The sequence below is a fragment of the Rhinolophus hipposideros genome, assembly GCF_964194185.1.
Source record: "Rhinolophus hipposideros genome assembly, chromosome: 11".
Classification (NCBI taxonomy): domain Eukaryota; kingdom Metazoa; phylum Chordata; class Mammalia; order Chiroptera; family Rhinolophidae; genus Rhinolophus; species Rhinolophus hipposideros.
This window is the reverse complement of record NC_138057.1, coordinates 2,673,996-2,693,422: the sequence shown is the minus strand read 5'-3', so window position 1 is coordinate 2,693,422 and position 19,427 is coordinate 2,673,996. Positions and strand designations below refer to the sequence as shown.

The 19,427-nt window shown below is 40.0% G+C and overlaps 1 protein-coding gene across 5 annotated transcripts in view; it reads right to left on the bottom strand.

Annotated features, from left to right (window-relative positions):
- Positions 1-19,427, bottom strand: part of AUH (AU RNA binding methylglutaconyl-CoA hydratase) — a 154,177-nt gene that overhangs the window by 71,286 nt on the left and 63,464 nt on the right. For 4 of the 5 annotated variants that reach the window (XM_081065308.1, XM_081065306.1, XM_081065309.1 and 1 more), the window contains 2 exons: positions 10,566-10,658; positions 8,362-8,418 (listed from right to left, as the gene is read on the bottom strand). In XM_081065308.1, the coding sequence (XP_080921434.1) occupies positions 8,362-8,418; positions 10,566-10,658 (150 nt within the window). The remainder of the gene's footprint in view (positions 1-8,361; positions 8,419-10,565; positions 10,659-19,427) is intronic. The other variant, XM_081065307.1, reaches the window with a different exon arrangement.

The window sequence follows — 19,427 nt, the reverse complement described above, 5'->3', positions numbered from 1 at the left end:
GAAGGGGCGACTGGAACAGTTTATCTTTACTTCTTGGAGCATTTTTGTAATGGTTGCTTTAAAATATTTCTCAGATAATTCCAACAACTGTCATGTTGGAGGGCATCTGTTGATCCCCTTCTCCCACACAAGATGAGACTCTTGGGTTCTTCTAATGCTGAGTAATTTGGCCTGGACACTTGTTTTAGCATTCCGTCCACTTGGTTGTAATAAGGCTACACATTCCAACCAGCCTTCTGTGGACTGTGGTTTCAATGTTAGCTACGTTTTTGAGGACTTTGGCCAGTCTCAGATCTGGGCAGTGGTCCATCTCTTGGTTCAAATTCTCAACATGTCTGGTGTGCTGTTTGCATCAGAGCACACGTTCTCAGCCCAGGAGTTGAGTCCAGCAGTTCACAGATGATTTTATGGGGACCTTTCCTGATCTCCTCACTCCTCACCACCTCCCTGGTACTTGCTGGTTCCCTGGGGCTCCCCTTTTCCTGGTCCTCTGGCTAGAACACTGGGGTTGTATTTGTCTTGCTGTGTCCTGTATGCCACAGTTACGCCCATGTCCGAGGCCAACTGATAGATGGATAGGAAAAAAGAGAAGCAGTGGGGAGCTGCTCCCACACTCTTGAGACAACAGTAGCCCTGACTGAAGAATTGAGGGTGTTTGCGTCCTGGCTGCCACTGCTGTCGCTGCCAGGAAATTCGTTTCCCAGTTTCTTAAGCCGGAACTAGAGGGGTTCTGTTCTCCTAGGGTTCTGTCTATGCCAATGTCCACTTCCGGGTTTTTGGACCAGACCAGTGGATGCTAGGAAAAACACAAATTCCACATTTTTATTTTCAGCCCAGGCCACTCTCCTGAATTCCACATCTGCACAACTGTCTACTTGATTACTACTGCACTTAAATGTTTAACCTGGGTTTTTAACCAAATGTGTCCAAAACAATGCTGCTCACTGACTCTTCCAAACCTGCTCTTTTCATAGCACTCCACATCTCAGTTGAAGTGGACTTCTGTTACTCCAGCCAGGATCCTTGGGGTCATTCTTTACTTCCCCCTTTTGCATGACTCATCCAATCTGTGAGGAGACTGTCCAAGTCCAACCACACCCCACGGCGCCCAGCACCACTGTCCCAGGCCAGGGCCCCCCACACGCCATTTGAATCGCAGCCACAGGCTCTCAGCAGCAATAAGCTCCTGTCTCTAACCTGGCCCTACTGATGTCTACTCTTGGCATGGTGCCCTGACAGACCCTTCAAAGCCGAAGATCATATTGTATCTCTGCTGACAATCTGCTGTGGGTCCTTCTCATTCAGGATACAAGCTGTAATCCCTCTGGGCTCTGATTCCACTACCGCTTCTCTGACAGTGTCTCCCATCACTCTCCTCCTCCTGTTTGCTACGTGTGTGTGTGTGTGTGTGTGTGTGTGTGTGTGTTTTCCAGGCATGCTCCCATCTTAGCCCTTTATCTTGGGTGTTCCTTGGTCTGAAATGCTTTTCCTCCTAACTGTATGATTAATTTCCTCAACTCCCATCAGTCTTAACTCCAATGTTTCCTTCTCGATGAGGCTTCCTCTGACCCCTTATTTTAAGTGGAAATCCCACCCCACCTCAGAACCCGTGTCCTATTTCTTTTTCCTAGCACTCTGCACTTCCACCAAAATTCACAACTTATCTGCCGTGTCTACTGCCCCTGTGTTGGAATGTCGGCTTCCTGGCAACAAAGACCTTTCTTTGTTTATTCACGGCTGTATGCCCAGTGTCTCCACCAGCACATGGCTCAACAAATATTTGCTGAGTTAAGTGAATAGATGCCTAGAACACAGGAGCAGCAGCAGGAGAGAAAGTTAGAAGTGCTACGGACCCACCCAGCAAGCCTTGTAAACTGAGGCTGACAGCTGCCAGAATTCACACACTGTTCTCACTCACAATTCCCAGTTGTAAACTGCCTTATTCTTGTTCAATTCCAGCAGCTTTATAATGACAGGGAAGTTACGATAGTTGTACACACTTAATCTTTTCTACCAGATTTAAATGGGCAATTCCAAGGAAGCAGTGCTGAGTCATACACAGATATATATGCACATGTATGTGTACATATATGTATGTGTATACGTATGCATGTGTATGCATACATACATGTACCCGCGTATATGTGTGAATACTATATGTATGTATGTGTATGCATATATGTATGTGTATATATGTATGTATATATGCACGCATGTGTATGTATGTATGTATACGTATGTTTCTTCCACAGCAACTAACAAAATGGCCTGTCAACAATGGAAAGCCAACAACTAACTTCTAAAATACCCTGAGTAGATAGATGTAAAAAAGTGAAGGGAATTACATTTTAAAGTATAAAGAAATGAGACTCTGCAGTGTGAGGTATGTTAATAACCCTACCAGACTTCAGCGAGCAGAACGAGTGCTGCCCTTTAGAGAGGTTGCTTAGGAAGCAGTCCACCAAACCCAGCAGTGCTGTCCACTATTTATAACACTGGTAGATGTTTGACATTTTATAAGCCTCTTAAAAAAGCAGTCTTGTTTTTGTTGTTACACTTTTTTTCCTCCTGAAATAGTATGACCTTATTAATCAGATTTGGCACACAAAGGTCTTTTGCTATTTATGAAAATCAAATTCACCCTCACAGGATGATGAGTCACTGTTGAGGATATTCAAAGGAATAAGTGCAGATTCTGATATAAATTCTAAGAGGATCTCAGTAAAGGTTATACACTAAACTTTCCAAAACGACTACTGTGTCCAGGACAACGCACACATAGGATTTCACAGCCCGTCATTACTTCAGACACACCTCACAACAGAGCTCCTGACACCATGCCCACCAGGGCTGCCTAGCTGCAAAATATGACCTCCAGTGGGTGAGGCCGGCAGTGATGCTCCAATGCCCTCACTCTGGAGAGAAGAAAACACATGAAACGGGGGACTCCTGTCCTGGTCCCGTGAGACCTGAGTCTCTAATTTTCTTCTTTTCCTTTTTACTTTTGGGAAGAGGCAATGCCAATATAATTATTAAAGATGCTTTTCCTGAAAACGTTCCATGAAGAGAATACAGAGAGTGTACCCACAGTTACTCACCACCTTAGCGAAGTGATCCAAGTTATTGTCACCCAAAGTGGAACAACTTAAAATTAAGTGCCATTGAATGAAATGAAAATGAAACGCAAAACATGACCCCTTTAGTATTCCTAGCAAAATTTTTTAACCTAAACCTAAACACAAGAGATAATTCTGTCAAATCCACAATATGCAAACCTCAAGAAGATAATTGGCCTGAATTTTTTTAATTAGTTATACGAGAGATGGATTACTTGTCTAGATTTAAAATAAAAAAAAAGATCTAACCAAATGTGATGTGTGACACTTAACTAGATCCTGCATTGGAAAAGCAAAACAAAAACAACTACAAAACAAATTTGGAAACACATGGGGAAATCTGAGTATGTTAACGTTAATACGTACTGTTCAGTGTGATAAGTCTGTGGTTATGTAACAGTCCATTCTTATTCTTCGGAAAGGCATGCAGAAATATTTAAAGGTTCACCTTGTTATTTTGAAATGGTTCAGCAAAATAATGGATGCGCATATGAGAGCGGAAGATGGGGAGTGGGAAAAAGGTCTGGGGAGAAAAGACCTTGAAGACAGGTATGAAGAGGTTCATTTTACTGCCTTTCAAATTTCCAAAAGTTTGAAAATTGCCAAAATAAAAAGCTAGCAAGAATAAAAGAGAACCACTGAGCACTGCAAACACTAGACATCTCATCCACAATGGTGTATACCCAAGCAGAAGCCTTAACAGTCATCTTACTTATAATGAGGTTTCTCAACACAAACCCCAAATGCTCCAGTAGAAAAGGCAAAACAAAAACAAAGGCCAGAAGGAGGGAAGCTGCAACCATTTTGTGTGCAAACAAAGAAATTTCTAAACTGCCAAATACAAAAACCCTAATCTTCTGAACTTGTTTTATTTGGTTCTTATAAAGGGTACTATTCTTTGAAGAGCTATTTCTAAAGAGAATTCTATTACATATTCCTGGAGGATTCTCCCAGCTGGGAAGATTGGCAGTTTAGCTGCTTTCTTAAAGGTGAAAATACCAGAGAACACAGTAGGGCTACATAGTGTACAAAAGTCCCCAACATAATTTAGAATATTGTGGGAAGTTCCTAGGATAACAATTTTAATTATTTTTAAACTGGCTAGAGTTTTAAATCATTAACATTGTAATTTGTATTCTAAATTTGTCTATAATCAAATATATACATATATTACAAATAAAAGTACTGGTTTAAGTATATGACGGTCAATTACATTCCATTTTTACATTACATCTGTATAATACTATTTAAAGGAGTTCATTTGATTTTAATGCTTTTACATTCCTTTTTACCTTCCTTTTCATTAATTATTTCATTAAGTCATTTCACAGTAGGCAATCTACTTAATAAAAACTAAAATTTAGAATTCTAATATAAAAAATGTATTATAGTAATGGTCCATTAATACTCACGTTCACTAGGAATATTACTATTATCTCTTTAAAACAATCATTTTCTAAATTAACTTGTTTTATTTTATGGAAATTTATAAAATGTAACTTAAAAATAATCATACTGTTATTCAGGCTCAAGTTCAAGTAAACAAAAAAAAAGAAAGAAAACTAAATACTACGTTTTGATTGTTTCCCAGTAAACTATTATAACAAAGGACAGAAGTGATAATACTATGACAACCAGGAGCATCACGTTAACTCTTCTGTGTTTATCAAATATGCAGTAACTCCAAATAGGGAGGTCCAGTTTCCTTTCTATTAATGGTAAAGCATTCTGAATTTTCTGACAAATTTATCAAATGAAAATTTTTTAAATAACTGTATTCATGAGAATACATAATCCAAATTCAATCAAATTTACACAAAGTTGATTCTGATTAATGGATCTGCAATTGAGAAGGAACCTACAGAACTTAAGTACATTGGGGAGAATATGCTAATTTCTTGATCTCAAATGAAACAGATAGCTCATAAGAGAAGATAGAAGGAGCTAATGCTATCACCCTCATTCGATAGTATACCGTATTTTGCCATGTATATGCGCGCTTTTTTGCCCCAATTTGTGAGAGAAAAATAAGGATGCACATTATATATGGGTAGTACTAATTCCGTATCTATTATATATATATATATATATAAATGTTTTTAATTATTTTATTTACACTTATGAGTTAAAAGTGTATCTCTAGAAATCAATAACTATATCCGTATGCAAAATAATACCCTGGAATACGATAATCGGTTTTGTTGAACTTACGACAACTTGCAACGAAAGTAATTTCTGTCAACAATTCAACAAAATGAATCAAAGAGCGATGTCTTATTGTCCACAGAGTGAGTCTGAGTTGATAAGATAGATGATGTCCGACCTTATTACCACAGGGTGAACAGCGCGACGTTTCTCTTCGTACACTTTAGGCGGGAGCTAGCAATCTAGCTGATATTTTTACAAAAGTTATTGGAAAATCCCGTGGAAAATTAAAACTAAAGGTATTTTTCCCCTGAAAGTTTGGGCCAAAAACGTGGGTGCACATTATACCCGGGAGCACATTATATACAGCAAAATACAGCTATCCTTTAATCTTTTTTCATCTAAGCAAACCCAACACTACTCTCATACAACTGTTCTACCTTCTGATGGTTTTAATACAAAACATTTCACATTCAGGACATGGTAAATATCCAGATTTTCAAATTCATCCTCCTCCCACCCCCTATCACTGCCACAAACTAAGTCCCTGTCCAAAAAATTTCTTAAGCATAAAAAACCAGTGTACTTGTTTCCTACGACTGCTGTAACAAATTACCACAAACTTGGTGGCTTAAAACGACAGAAATTTTTTTTTTTTTTTTTTTAATGTATGTCATTTTTTTTTTATTATGCTTTTTTTTAATTAATTTTATTGGGGTGACAATTGTTAGTAAATTTACATAGATTTCAGGTGTACAATTCTGTATTACATCGTCTATAAATCCCATTGTGTGTTCACCACCCAGAGTCAGTTCTCCTTCCATCACCATATATTTGATCCCCTTTACCCTCATCACCCACCCCCCACCCCCTTACCCTCTGGTAACCACTAAATTATTGTCTGTGTCTATGAGTTTTTGTTTCTCATTTGTTTGTCTTGTTCTTTTTGGTTTATATACCACATATCAGTGAAATCATAGGGTTCTCTGCTTTTTCTGTCTGACTTGTTTCACTTAGCATTATTCTCTCGAGATCCATCCATGTTGTCACAAATGTTCCTATATCATCTTTCCTTAACGCCGAATAGTATTCCATTGTGTATATGTACCACAACTTCTTTATCCATTCATCTATCGAAGGACATTTTGGTTGTTTCCATGTCTTAGCCACCGTAAACAAAGCTGCAATGAACATTGGCGTACACGTGTCTCTATAGAGAAATGCTTTTATATTTTTGGGGTAGATACCCAGGAGAGCGATTGCTGGGTCATATGGTAATTCTATTCGTAATTTCTTGAGGAACCTCCACACTGCCTTCCATAGCGGCTGCACCAGTCTGCATTCCCACCAACAGTGTATGAGAGTTCCTTTTTCTCCACAGCCTCTCCAACACTTGTTACTATTTGTTTTGTTGATGAAAGCCATTCTGACTGGGGTGAGGTGATATCTCATTGTGGTTTTCATTTGCATTTCTCTGATGATTAGCGATGTTGAGCATTTTTTCATATGTCTATTTGCCATTTGTATATCCTCTTTGGAGAAATGTCTCTTCAGGTCCTCTGTCCATTTTTCAATTGGGTTGTTTGTTTTTTTGTTAAAACGACAGAAATTTAATTCTCATAGTTCAGGAGGCCAGACGTCCAAAATCAAGGTGTGGGCAGGGCTGGTTCCTTCTGCAGGCCCTGGGGGAGAGTCTCCTGCTTCTGCTGACTTCCAGCAAACCTTGGTCTTCCTTGATCTGTTAATGCATCTCCCCAATCTCTGTCTTCACATGGCCGTCTTTCTGTTTCTCCTAAGTCTTTTCTTCGTATAAGGACCCTTGTCACTGGATTTAAGATTCATTCATATAGTCCAGGATGATCTCATCTTAAGATCCTTAACTTAATTACATCAGCAAAGACCCTTTTTCCAAATAATGTCACATTCACAGGTTCCAGACTGACAAATTTTGGGGGGGAGCACCATTCAACTACAGTCACTATCTAGGATTAGTTATATCCTAATTACTAATAAATGTTTCCTTTTTAAAAGGATTTCAGAAACATCGTATCAACTTTTCTAAACCTTTTTATTTCACATATTAGTGATCTGGTCATTCTTTTCAATTGGATACATTTTCTTATAAATTCCTTTTTCAGTGTTTCTGTCACTGTGAAAAAGGTTGACATCATAGAAGAGGTAGATATTAAATGTTTTCACCTACAAGAATTTTCATGGATTACCAAAGTAGAAAATTTAGTGAGTTTTACACACTGATGGGGTAGTCTTCAATTTCACTGACTTATGTTTTAATTCCTACCTATACACCTCATCAGAATATTCTTATAATGGTAAGGTTAAATTTACCATTTTAACCTATTCAGGTACAAACATGCCCGAAGTGTTCAACCCTACCCTTCAATTTTCTACACTGTTACTATTATTTTATTCAGATACTAACAAATTACCAATATGCACATCCTCAAATGAAATCTAATTTTTGAGTGAACAGCTTCACAAAATGTGAGTATCTCCAAATTCTCTGCATCACACAAAAGAAGAAATATTTCCGATTTATTGGGTGATACAAGATTTGTCAATGCTGCAGAAGTGCTTCTTTAAATGAGTCTTCCAACAGAAGCAACTCACCTATCATTTTAGTAGTGACAGAATAAGCAACACCTCCTCAGCTCCAAATCCAGCCTGCCCATTAACCCCAGGCTTTGTCCTGCTATACAGACAAACAGGACAACGGGCCCAAAGCCTGGGAAGCCCTCCTCCCCTGGGTGTGACTGTGCATGTGACGCTCTGAGGGCGCGCACATTTACATGCCCACATAAAAGCTTCAAAACAGTGCTGTGTACCTTCAAGAGTAATATGACTGGTACGATAATTCAGAAATCACATGGGAAAGCACAAAAGAAGAGCAACAGCTAGCATACCTGCAGTCTTCACACCTACATAAGCTAAAAGAGAGCATTTTGAATAAGAACTTGACTACAGAAGCAAACAATACAGCATCAGTCTCTTTACCTAAAATGTTGCCTTTTCAGTTAACGCCATTTTTTGCCTTATGCCCTGTTTTTAGGAACAAATCAATATGAGTGTGAACAATTCATACCTCCACCAGGAATAATTGCCAACTTTGTTTCAACTAGGCCCATTTTTGCAGAGGAAGCTAAAAAGGAAGGAAGAAAATTAAATATCCACATCATCAAATTCAAATATAATGACTTAAAAAAGTCAGTAAAATAAACTATATATACAGTAGTCCCGGGCTTATCCACAATTTCACTGTCTATGGTTTCAGTTACTCGAGGACAAACGTCCAAAAATATTAAATGGAAAATTGCAGAAATAAACAACTCACAAGTTTTAAACTGCATGCCATTCTGAGTAGCGGGATGAAATCCCTGCCCCGCCCCATCCTAACCCAAACGTGAATCTTCCCTTTGTCCAGCGTCTCTGCACTGCAGACGCTCCTTGCCCTTAGTCACTCAGTGGCCATCTTGGTTACCAGATGGACTGTTGCCGCATCTGTGCTTGTGCTCAAGTCACCCTTATTTCACTGAACAATGGCCCCGAAGTGCAAGAGGAGTGATGTCTGCAATTTGGATATGCCAAACAGAAGCCATAAAGTGCTTCCTTTAAGTAAAAAGGCTTGTATACAGAGAAAAAACATAGTATAAATAGGGTTCGATATTATCCAAAGTTTCAGGCATCCACAAAGGGTCTTGAAATGTATACCCCTCGGATAACGGGGGTGGGGGAAGGTAACTATACTCTGTTTATTAATTAAATCTGTGTCACAAACCTGTTTTAAAAATCACTTCAGAAGGCATTTAGTTATGAAAATAAGTAACACTCTATATCCATATTAAGAGATTTGTGTGTTTTCTGTAAAAGATTGCTTGGCAGTGAATTTTTGGTGCAGAAAGACCAGGGTTGTAACTACATAATTTGACCTGATACTGCCAAGTCATGTTTGAAGGCTTAGATGCCATAATTATTCAGGATGAGGAGAGAAGCTGTGTCTGACAAGTATGAATTCTTTAGCTGCCGGAACAATCCTCCACATCAAACAGCTTCATATGTCATATCAGATAGGAACTTTTCAAGGCCAAATCTCTAGATATTTTTGAAAAATGGTTTTAATGTTCTGACAGCTAGACAGGGCTCCTTTTTTCGTGTCTGTTTTAGGGCTACTTTAAAACATCTTAATTTTCTCTTTATTTGCATATCCAAAAGTAGTTGGACGACTTCCCAAATCCTAATTTCCAGGAGCTGCATTCTTTCAGAAATGGACTACACGTACCTTAGCTTTTCAATTTAAAACCCAATGATTTCAGACAAGAAAACAGAGATCCAAAATAAAGTGGAAAGGAGAAAAAGTACACACGGGGGCTAGAAATTACAAACCCCAAGAAAATTATTAAAGTCACAATTCTGTGGACTCTACTTTTAACAGGCAGCTCCACCAGAAGTGAGAGTGGAAACCAAGGAAGAGCAGTGATAAATATTTGCTGCCTGCTTCGTCCAGTCCTCAGTCCTGGGACCCCTTGACGTCACTGCAGTGAGAGAGCAAGGACACACACAGCACTGTGACCACAGAAGACAGGATGGAGGGCAGCAGCGGCATTGCGGGGCCCTGACAAGGGAACAGGAACGAGGGCAGTGACCCAGACGGCCTGGGTTCAAATCCCGGCCCTGGCACTGATCTGAGCCTGCTGCTCCTTCACCTCTCTCTGCCTGAGCTTCCTCAAGCCCTCACAGTGCCCCTCGCCCAGGGCCTTGGAGAGTGAAGTGAGTTAGTACACATCCAGGGCTCAGCTAGCACGGGGCACCAGGTCAACACTCAGCGCACGGAGAGCACTAATTGTTTTCATAACCACCTCCTCTAATCCGCAGGAAACCATCCAGGAAGAAAGCGAACCTCAAAGAGATTAAGTTATTATCACTATAGCTAAAATAATTAGGTGTTTGGACTAGACACAGGCCAGAGATTAACTCATTTAATCTTCACAACAGCAACTGTCATTTCCCCTAATTTAGAGGAAAAAACTGGTCTAAAATGGGCAGGACGTAAGACTCAAATTCAGCTCTGTCTGGGCCAATCCTGTTCTCTCTGACTGCTAAGACCGAACAAGAGATCATAAAAGACTGTTTTCTTAGCCAGGAATTTTAAATACTTCATTGAGCCCAATAGGTGACTTTTTCTGAATGTTCTCAACAACAGGAAAAAAATATAAGTATTTGGAATTTTCTGAAAATTAAGAACAAACCTCATATTTAAAATGTTGTATGTTTAATAGGATTAATTCTTACCTGCTACTCTGATATCACAGGCTAACGCCAGTTCCAGGCCACCACCCAGGGCGAGTCCATCTATGGCCGCAATCGTTGGCACTGGGAGATTAGCTGAAACAGAAAGATGCCATACTTCTTCAGTAAGTTAACTTCCTATGTAATTTACTTTAGATTTTTTTCAGTGAATATATTTTTAAATGGGATGTTATATACAGAATTTTGTATCCCTTTTGCCTTTAACAAAATAAGCATTTCCTTTTTTTTTTCAAAAACACGGATTATGTAGTGTTCCATCACATCAATGTGCAATAATACCTTTAATTCTTCTGATATTAATGAAATACTTTCATAAATACTTTTTGTTGAATTAACAGAATCACAGTTCTGACTTCATAATCCTAGAGCCTAAAGTCTTTTATGAGATATTGGTTCAGACCAATTTCAAGCTGAAATGACTTAGTTCACGATCCCTTAAGGGCTACCTTGGTGGCTCGAATGATGGTCTCATTCGAAGAAGTAACACATCCACTCGAACAAGACAGAAGCAGCGCAGTGGCTGCTGGAGGATCAGCACACCAGTTCTGTCACTTAGCGGTCACTACAATGCACAGGCGCGACCCAGTACCACTCTGAGATGGAAAAGGCTGGGAAGGCTCAGAGAATCTACCCCAAAGCACGGCTGGGAAAAGATTAGCCAGTCACAGAACGCAAAACCAGACTTTCTTTAGTTACCAGATGGACTGTTGCCATATCTCTGTGCTTGTGCTCAAGTCACCCTTATTTCACTTAACAATGGCCCCAAAGTACAAGAGGAGTGATGTTTTCTCTCAAAAAATGAACAGAAAGCTGTCAGTGAACACAGTCAGAATGAGTTTAATAATAAAAATTCTTGAGTCCAGACACAGAATGTTACTTTAATGGGACTTTTGTAAATTAAAATATACAGATTTCATTTTTATAACTGGTTCAAAAACTAATTAATCTCTGAAATAGAATCCTTCCTATTAATTTTATTTAGGACAATGGGAAGGTGAAGCTAGGCTGGCCAACTTTAATATATAAATAGAATGTGGATGTTAAAAAGGTACCATCTCTTAATTGTTCTTGCCACAAGACAACTGTGTGATGCAATAGAGGTGTTAGCTAATGCTGTGCTGGTAACCATATTGCAATATATAAATATATCAAATCAACATGCTGTACACCTTAGATGTATACAATGTTATGTGTCAGTTATATCTCAATTTTAAAAATAAATTAAAACAAAAATGAAAAATAGATAAAACAAAATGGTACCATCCCTAAAAATCTCCCTTCCACCAGTATTCTAGTATGTGAAATTCCACAGAGAGGTTCATTCCTTGACCGCTTTGAAAATATACAAATTTGTTAAAGAACACTGACTTTTATTCATACATGAAGGAATTTATCAGATTTATTCTCAGAGGAAGGTCTGAAAGGGCTGGGATGGAGCACATGTAGGTGCTGCCACTTGAGGCAAAAGGGCTCCAGGGAGAGCAGGGATGGACAGGCGATGGAACAGAGCATACTTCCCTCTTTGTACCTATCTAATCATTTCAGGGGAGGCGGGGCTTGAAAGAATAGGTCAGGTTCAGAGGTGCTCCACACAATGTGCTGTGGAGCATACTTGGTGAAAAAATGAACAGAAAGCTGTCAGTGAACACAGTCAGAATGAGTTTAATAATAAAAATTAAATCCAGTTAATTTCATCTGACAAAAAGGAAGAAAAATCAATAAAGGAATATAATGGCAAGTTAATCGATGTGGCTCCCAAGGTCATCTCCAGCCAGTACAGGTAAAATGGAATTCCTCTGTTACCCAGCTCTCAAACCTCCTTCCTTTCTAGGAACCCAGCTATACAAATAATCCTTTATCCAGACGCCTTCAATCAACTCATCAAAACCTTCTCCCAGGCCTTGCTAGGGCCTTGGCCTGCCTCCTTCTAAGACAAGCTTCTGGAAGGAGCAAATGTGTGTCGTGTCATCCACTCGTGCTCACTTCCACCTCACAGCTCTAGTCCCACTCCATCTCACCAAGTTTTTGCTCCGCTTACCAGAGACACTGATGTTGTCCCATAACCCATGGGCACGACCTGGTCCCTAGGAAACCATTGCCTCTGAAGGTCCGAGACATTCATCCTGGACATGCCTCTTTGAACTGCTGTCTTCAGGTGCCTTCTGGGTCAGTCCCTCCCTCATCCTTCCTGCCTTTTTTTCCATCCACCTCTGATTAGTCCTCAGCCTTCTGCCCTTCTCAAGAGAAGCTCTGCATAGGAGGTCTCATTCCCACCACCACTTTTACCACCTATTTAAATACCAGTGATGTCCAAATCTCTACCTCAAACTCAAGCTCCTCTCTAATAGCTACCTGCCTGTGGGACAGACATGTCTACTTAAATGCTTTATCATGTTCAAATCAACTTGTTGTTAATCCTTCTTCTAGATTCTATTTCACATCTGGTAGCACCTCCATTCACCAGGTTACCCAAGACAGACACCCCAAGTCATCCCAGATGGCCTCCTTTTACATCCAATTGTTTCCTTACAGCTCACAAATCTGCAAGTCCCCCCACCTCTTCTACAGCCAGGGTCCCGGGTGCCCTCATTTCTCACCACCGAAGTCACTACCTGACCTCCTTCCCCTGCAATTTGCCCCTTACGATGCATCTTCCCTACTTCCTAGAGGAAGATCTTTCTAAAATGCAAACCTAGCCATGCTATTCTCCTATTTAGTCCACATCAAGATAAAAGTGGAGAGAACTGAGCACAGCACAGGAGGCACCTGCTGCACTAACTCTCCCCCTCTTCTCCAACCTTACGCACCCGCTGTGTCCAGCGTGAAGGCGCCTCCGGAAGTCGTTCGTACCCGCTCCTGTTACAAGCAATCCTCTGCCTGGAAGGAGCAGCTAGCCGCTACTTGGCTTTCAAGGCACTGCTCCGCCACGTCCCTCCCTTCACGCTTCCATGGCACTGGAGCACACTTCTGTATCAGCACTCACCACCAGCCTCCCCATCCTGAGACAGGTGAGTCATGTCACACCGGGGCTGGCCAGTGACACCCTTCTGACCGCTCTGCGACAAACCTCAAGACTTTCCACTGTCTCTTCAGTCTCTAGGACATTAAACCTGGTATTCCCCCTACTCTTCTCTTTACTATTAACTTCTTTCACTTAATGCTTTAAAGAAATGAGTATACCCAGCCCTACGGAGCTCCAGAAATGAATAACTGCAAAGAATTCTTGAGCCAGAGACAGAGCGGGGGTTCTCTCTGCCTGCTGGTCAGCAGTGAGTACTAAACACTCAAATGACCCTAGAAGCTGACTGCTCAGAAAGAGGAAGAACAAAGGTAAGTTTCAAAGGGCCTCCAAAGTCAAGCCCAGACCTGAAACATACGTACTGAGTTTGTTTCTAAACATCCCCACCCATCGTAAACAGGTATTGTCTCATGTTCCTTATATTTTTCCCTAAACATAGAAACAAATTGATGTAATATAGATGGAAAGAGGAATTTTTCATCACATCAAATTGTTCACTGAAAATGTTGACTAAATATTATTAGAAGGGTCAAAGGAATAAATTGGCTATAACTTTAAAAAGTAATATTCCATAACTTCATAAACCCTAAAGCAAAACAGAAAGAACACAGGAAGATTACAATGCCTGGTCATCTACGTTCTTCCTACTGCAACACAAAAGGAACAACAACCTCAAAAAGAGCTGACAAGGCATTGCTCTACATTTTTATTAGTTAATAGCCTCAAATAAATACTATACTTAAAAATCACACCTAGCCAACACAAAATTAAAAAGCATCATTTTTTAGAAGCATAAAATGTCATTAAAAAATTTACTGCACATAATACTCAAATAAAATTGGTTAATAAATATGCCCTTCCCTCCACTGTGAGGTACTACAAACTAACATTAAGCTGATAAAATAAAATGATGGGGGAGGGGCATGTTCAACAGACAGGTTCCAGGTTCCATGTGAGGTGGAGTATAAGGTTTACACAGTGCAGTGGCAGGAAATAAGTGTGGGGAATAAACAAATGCAAATGTGCTGGCCTGGGAGGGAGGGGGCAGGGGGAAGGCTGAAATGAATCTTATCGTGCTCAGGTTTTCTAAATTCTCAAGTTAGAGAATATAACACTTTCCCCCTATATGCTTATACTTTTGGAAGTAATAAAAATTATTTTAAATTTGACAGTTAAGACCTTAAGAGGTTTTCTCAAGGAGATAAAAATTTTAACATTACAACTTATATAAAATATATATCACAAAATGACAAGAAATGTGAGATCCTTATATTATAAAAGAAAGAAAAAAGAACACAAATCATTAACACACATATTAACACACAAATCATTAAATAGGAAAACTACTTGGTACTTTCAAATACTAATTAACATAAATTAGCATTATATAAAGCACTATATAAAATTCTCCTACTAAAGCATTATTTAATAGAACAGCTTAATTAGTATTCAATGAGTAATTAAATTTCAACCATAAATCCTAAAATTCTACATAATCCTAATTTTTCTCTCAAAGACTTTTCTTTTTTTAAGTTTATTTTTCAATTACAGTTGAAAGATGTTTTTCTTAGTATAATTTTTTGAGGAAAATATGAGTCATCTCAAAGCACATGCTAGTTTCTCAGTTACCTAATGTGCTGGGCTTTTACATCTAGTATTTGGGAGCACTTCACAATCTTAGAGAAAACTCAATAAAGCACACCTTCAGAAAGGCAGATTATCAGTTTCAAAGAACTGAGAAGCAGTCAAATGGCAGTTGTAGAAGAGTGCGACCCAATGAAATAGGAGCTGCCACAAATACAGGCTATTCCCAAGGGCAACAGGCAGAAATTATGACTCAGTATGTTATGCAACCAACCAAGGATCAGATACTATTTTGAGTTTAGTACCAGGAAATGGGCCAGGTATGACAAAGAAGATAATAATCCTTTGAAAGGCTCCTAAAAATATAATTAAAGCAAATAATTAAAGTTTTGCTATTTTAAGAGAAAAAAGCTACAAGGAAAGGCTCTGGTCTACTTCCGTGATCTGCAGGATACACACCGCAAGGATTACTATAGTCAGAAAGCCGTGAGTGTGGGGAAAAGGGAAGTGAGGGTCTACTTCCAATGTGTTGAGATACATACAACACATTAATGTAGGTTTTTGGATGTTTCTAGAAAGATATAAACAATTTGATTATGAAAAAATGCAAGTATCAGTCATGATTTTTAAATTTAGTTTTGCCTGAAGAATATTGTTTTTATACAAAACAGAAATCAAATATCAAAAGAGACGCCTATATAGTATACTGGAAATCTAACTTTACTGAAATCATTCAAGAATAGAATAGAATAGAAAAATAAAATCAAGGTTAACTGAAAATTACAATAAATTCCTAATTAACCCTACTTTCAGCTTAATACATTCACTCATTCCCATTATCAAGTTTCAAAGGAACAACAAAAATAAAATAAAACCACTTTTGCCCAAAGCCAGCAAGCTGGTGTGGACGCCTCTCTCCTGAAGGCCCGGCCAAGGCCACCGAGAAAGGAGGCAGCTTGGGTACCAACACACACCCTCACTCATCACACAGAGGGGCTGGAGGCCTGCAACTGCAAGCCACCATTCCCAAGACAAAGAAGAGTGACCCCTGGGGAATCTGAGAAGAGCTGGTTGATTTTCCTAAGCTTATCACTTATTCACCTGCCTTTCTGTGTGGCTACTTATGGATCTAGCAAATACTAGAAAGTGCTTCCTATGTGTGGCCCCTGTCCTAAGCACCTTACAAGTATCATTTAAACCTGCCAGCCTTCTGACATCAGAACTATCATGCCCTTCACTTTACAGATGGAGCAGTTACTGGGCAGAACAGTTGCTGTTACTTGCCTAGAATGGCCACAATTTGACCGCAGGTAGTCTGGCTCCATGTCTTGCTTGTAACCACTGCTGCCTAACACCAGTTCTCACCTGCCGAACCCAGAACCCGAGGAAGCACTCAGCATTGTAAGCCCTCCTCCCATCCTTCCCAAGGACCAGCAACTGTGTATCTGAAGGGAAACACTGAGTCTCCTCAGAAAGTCTGATGCGCATACTGGCTCTGTGCTCTGCTAATTCCCGGAGATTCCGAACTCAGTGGGTCACAGCAGGGTAACCTCGGGAGCTAGGTGCAAGGCACCCGTCAGTCGGTCCCCACACACAACTGGGTTACAGGTTATTGAAGCAGAAAGGGCCACTGGCACCAGCATCCCCTTCCTCCCGAGTCTCCTGGGGGAGAGAGGCCAGGAGCACGGTGAGGCCCCCACACACTCCCATTCAGCAGCAGTGGGTCTAATAAACCCACTGTCCACTGCTGCTCCAGAGGTATTCAAGACCTTGGCACTTCAAACGTCACCTGACGTGGCAGATGTAGGTATTTCTGTTCCTGATAAAAATACAACACTAGAAGTAGTTTACTTTTAGCTGGTAGGAAAAAACATACACCGTTACTGCCTTGCCTCTCATTGACTCTCAGGCTCTGTATCTTGCTATTCAAAGTGTGGTTAGTGGACCACCAGCATTAGAATCACCTGGAAGCTTGTTACAATGCAGACTCCCAGGCCTATTGAACCAGGATCTGCATTTAACAAGCTCCCCAGGGGAAGGTCTGGATACCTCAGGGAAGCCATACCTTCCCACAGGATAACACGCTGACCACAACACTGGACAGGAAGCAGTAAGAGCCTTAGCTCTCCGGGTAAGACTCATAAACGTAAAGACAGTAGCCATTTACACACAAATGTACGTAGCAGCTTCCTATGTTGCTGCCCCAAACCAGACAACCACACGTCACCACACAGTACACCATACAATGGAACACTCCTCGGCAATAAAAAGGAACCTACTACTGATACATACTAAACATCGATGATCTCAAAAAAGAAGATGCTGACTGAAAGATGCCACACAAAATTAGTACATACTGTGTTCCATTTATTAAAACATTCTTAAAATGGAAAGTAGTCTCTACCGATAGAAAGCAGTGCAGTGGTTGTTTGGGGACAGGAGGGGGCAGAGAGGAACAGGAGAAAGGAATTACCGAGGGCCCTGAGGAAGCTTCTGGGAGTAACGTATGTGTTCATCCATCACGCTGACTGTGGTGATGTTTTCACAAGTCAGTTACCACCCTGTACACTCTTCATGGTGCAATTTATCGTACAGCCATTATCCTCAATCAACGTGTTTTTTAAAACCTATCTGAGTGGATGAATATGAAAATCATACATCCAACAAGATAAAGTGCAGTCATTTCCTGATCTTTTATAAATAGGGATTGATTGACATGTAATTTGAAATTAATAAGTAATACATGTATGAGTCAATTTAAAATTATAAAGAAAACACTAAGAAAAATGATGGGATAAGAAAAGGTGGAAGGGAAGAATTTAAAACTGGAAATACACTAATTCTGTCACTGTTCATAGTAAGTCAATAGAGCTTTCTAAAGGAACAGAGACTCAAGTACACTACATCGAGTGATAATAATAAAGATAACCAGGTGGTATAAAAATAAAACCATTTCCCATTATTAGAATAAACCCACAAACAGGGAAAAAAACTGAAAAATGTAACATATCTAAGGTGATTTTAAAATGCAAAAATCACCAAAATCAATCAGAAGGCATGACAAATCAAGAAGACAGACAGACCTACCACCAAATATATCGATACATTGACAGAAGCTGTATTCATCTAGTAAGAAAAAGGCTCCAAGTGGATCAAAGCAAAACCCAACTACAAGCAGAGCATTAGAGAAACATCTAAAACAAAAGAGGAAATACAATTTTAAAAATTTGAAGGATGGATATGGTACCTCAGAGTAAAATGCAAAGAAAACATCTCACAATCTTAATGCATAAGGACAACATTGGGGTAAAAGCATTAAATGGCCAAAGAAAAGTCCTTTATAAAGCTTAGTAAAGGAGAAATTCACAATGAAGGTCTAGCAGTGATAAAATATCTACACATCAAATAACACAGAAGTAGCACCTGCAAAGCAAAAACATAATAAGTGATAAACTCAAACAGTACAAACATCACAGCTATTCTCTGATCAATATGCAATAAGTAAACCAGAAGGAAGAACCAAACACGAGCTAACTGGGACTGACAGACACACATGGCCAGAAGCGCATATCCCTCCTTCTCTCCCCCACCCCTCAGCTGCATTTCAGTAGCTCAGCGGAGAGCTGGCTGGCTGAGATCAGTTCAGTGTCAGCACAGGCTCCAGCCACCTGCAACCACAGGTGCTTTCTAATGTCTAGCAAGCTAACACCGCCGTTTTTCCAACAAGAAAGTATCCAGTGCACGTGATTATACAGATGGTCTCTTCTCTGAAATGCTAAGTACCGTGTTTCCCTGAAAATAAGACCTAGCGGGACAATCAGCTGTAATGTGTCTTTTAGAGCAAAAATCAATGCAAGACCTGGTCTTATTTTACTGTAATATAAGACCGGCTCTTATATTAGTTTTTGCTTCCAAAGGATGCATTTGAGCTGATTGTCCGGCTAGGTCTTATTTTTGGGGAAAGTGTATGTACGCATTACAGAGGTGGGTCCTATTCTCCTATAACTTTGCCCCCAAATTTCTTCTACCCCAACAAATTATTTTCTAAACGGCTAATTTAAAAATGAATAAGTAGGCATATCCTTGGCTCCATCCACTCCACCCTTTCTTCTTCTGGAAATAGGCCCACCTCCAAAAGCACAGGTTCTCCTCCATGCCTACGTGAAAGTACTCTGTGAGGTATGCAACCCTGGCTCTGGGCCAGCACAAACCTAGTCCAGCTGTGACTGGGGTAAGCTGGC